General features: G+C 49.5%; 1 protein-coding gene across 1 annotated transcript in view; it reads left to right on the forward strand.

The window, feature by feature from the left end:
• ZNF142 (zinc finger protein 142) overlaps positions 1-2,634 on the forward strand; it is a 31,685-nt gene extending 29,051 nt beyond the window's left edge. The window contains exon 7 of the mRNA XM_015418991.1: positions 1,944-2,634. Coding sequence (XP_015274477.1) covers positions 1,944-2,419 — 476 coding nt within the window. The 3' untranslated portion in view covers positions 2,420-2,634. The remainder of the gene's footprint in view (positions 1-1,943) is intronic.

Here is a 2,634-nt window from a genome sequence, read left to right on the forward strand (position 1 = left end):
TATTTTTAGCTTTAAGTAGCTTTATGTAGCTTTGCCTTCTTTTCTAAGCCTAAATCCAGCTGAATTTCGTTATCCTAGGTATTCTTATAGTTTCCAGTAGATGGCAGTATTGCCTTAGATTTTGGTTGCTAAAGTCTTTTCAGCTGCTACACGCATGCACTTATCACTCTAAGTCCGATTATCTTTTGCGATGTTGCGTCAGCGTTTCTCCTCCGTTCAGTAAGTGGGTCATCCTCTTCCTATGTTGTCCTCCGCGCCGCCTTCCTCCTTCACGCCTCCACGTCTGCCCTCCATCACTCCAGCATCTTTCGTTGCACTCTAGATTGCCTCGTCAGGGTAATGTTCAGTAAGTGGGTCGTCCTCTCCCTACGTTGTCCTCCTGTGCCGCGCCGCGCCGCCTTCCTCCTTCACGCCTCCATGTCTGCCCTCCGTCACTCCAGCATCTTTTGTTGCACTCTAGATTGCCTCGTCAGGGTAATGGCTCCCATTAAAGTAACCGCTCCACCATAGAAGAGAAAGGGTACAAATTTATTCATCTCTTATTTGAGTTTGGTTAATTTTGCTGACTCTCCTAATATCTCGCTCTCCTTTCCCCCAGTCTATTTTAAATCTCTTCCCACCTGTATGCTGTACTCATCCGTCGTAGCCGCTCTTTGGAAGAACTTTTTCTCTATACCTTTAAAGGGGTTAACCTTAAACCTCTAGCTCTCCCTGAGATCTCCCCCCCTCCCAAGAGTTATTGCCATAAGTTATCAAGAAGAAATATTTTTTATTTTCACTTAGCTTCGTTCAAGTCTTTCTTTGGGGCAATGCCTCTGGAAGACTCTATCGGTTCTACAGGGTTTCTTTGTTGCTTGGCGTGGCTGGCATCTCGTCGGGCTCCTACTTGCTTCCTGCTTCAGAGCTGCTCAAAAGTACCAGGGAGCCGCCGCTTTTACCTGGTTCTTTAGCAAAAAGCTCTTTGCTCTGTCTCTCTCTCTCCGGGAGAGACCATTAAGGCATATATATTTGCCTGAAAAGCAGTAGGTTGGAGCTGTGTGTGAGAGAGCACTTTCAATCCACACCTGCTCCCGTTGAAACCGGACAGCAAATATTTGGCTTTGAATGGTAACTGGAGCAGCAGATATTAATGGGGCAATTTTGGGGCCTCACAACACCAGGCTAGTAAGATAAATGGCTCTGTACTTTAACTGTTGAGGGGATTTGTGAGTTGATTATGCTGGGGAGCCTCCTAGTTTCTCACCTATAGGTTGGAAGAAAAGTTTGCTGTGTTTTTACTGTGCACTAAAGCAGTTGATAGGATGACCTGGCCGAGATGGTGCTTGGATGCCAAAACTGTCCTTCTGTGTGGAGACAAACTAAGCAGTGAAGAGCTGCATGGAACTTCTGGCAGCACCTGCCCATGGCAGTTTAGAAGTGCAAATCTGATCCCTGACGCTCAGCATATGAGAACAGCTTCACCTTACGCGAACTCCTTGCCTGCCCCTGTACTGTTGGGGGCAACTGCGAGATCATTACAGTTTGAATAGTACTTTTGCTATGGTGCAAGGAAGGTGTTAGAAATGGGGAAGTCCCAGCATATTTCTGGATTTGGGGCTAATACAGCACCATTCCTAGCTAATCCTAGCCCCATCCAAGCATTTTATTTCCACTGGATCCTGTTCCTTCAGGGTGGGGCTCGGTCTGCTGACTGCATTGCCATTAATTGGTTGCTGGCAGTCCTTGTTCCTGGGGGTTTCAGGCGCTGCAATGCAGGGTGGGGATTTAGGGGCACATTCAGACTTGCGTGCTGCTCAGTCTCCAACCTGTGGCTTTGAATGCTGAGGGGTAAGGTGGCATATTCCTTTTAAAGTGAAACACTCCTGCTTGGAAGCTTGTTTCTGATGCTGAGGCAACACCAGTCTTCTCCACTTTTAATGCGTTGCTCTCCACTTCCTGTGCAGGGATCAAGCCATACCAGTGTGATGAGTGCCAGTACTGCACCAACCGAGCCGATGCCCTGCGCATCCACAAGGAGACCCGCCACCGCGAGGCCCGCTCGTTCATCTGTGAGCAGTGTGGGAAGGCCTTCAAAACCCGCTTCCTCCTGAAGACTCATCTGAAGAAGCACAGCGAGGAGAAGCCATATGTCTGCAACGTGTGCCACCGGGGCTTCCGGTGGGCAGCTGGCTTGCGGCACCATTACCTCACCCACACCAATGAGCACCCTTTCTTCTGCCGCTACTGCAGCTATAAGGCCAAGCAGAAATTCCAAGTGATCAAGCATCTGCAGCGGCACCATCGTGAGCAGGGGGACCTCAGCAAAGGGGTGGGCAAGGACCCCAGCACACTCACGGTCCATCTGCATGATGTCCAGCTGGAGATTTCCCCCTCCAAGCACCCAGGGGAAGGAGAGGCTCAGGCATTACCACACAGCTGATTTGAGACAGACAGATGGACTTAGAAGTCAGGGCTGCTCTGCTGTATTCTCCATGAGCCATAGGAAGGCAGGCGCCTACTGCTGACCGGACAGGGAGTCACGTCCAAGCCATTTCAAGCCCAGTGGGATGAACACAGGCCATCCTAGGCCGCGTATGCATTTGTGTATGTTTATAGGCATATCTGTATATCTGATGTAAAGGATGTTACTGTATA

The sequence above is a fragment of the Gekko japonicus genome, unplaced genomic scaffold, assembly GCF_001447785.1.
Source record: "Gekko japonicus isolate JY-2015 unplaced genomic scaffold, Gekko_japonicus_V1.1 scaffold3252, whole genome shotgun sequence".
NCBI classification, from domain to species: domain Eukaryota; kingdom Metazoa; phylum Chordata; class Lepidosauria; order Squamata; family Gekkonidae; genus Gekko; species Gekko japonicus.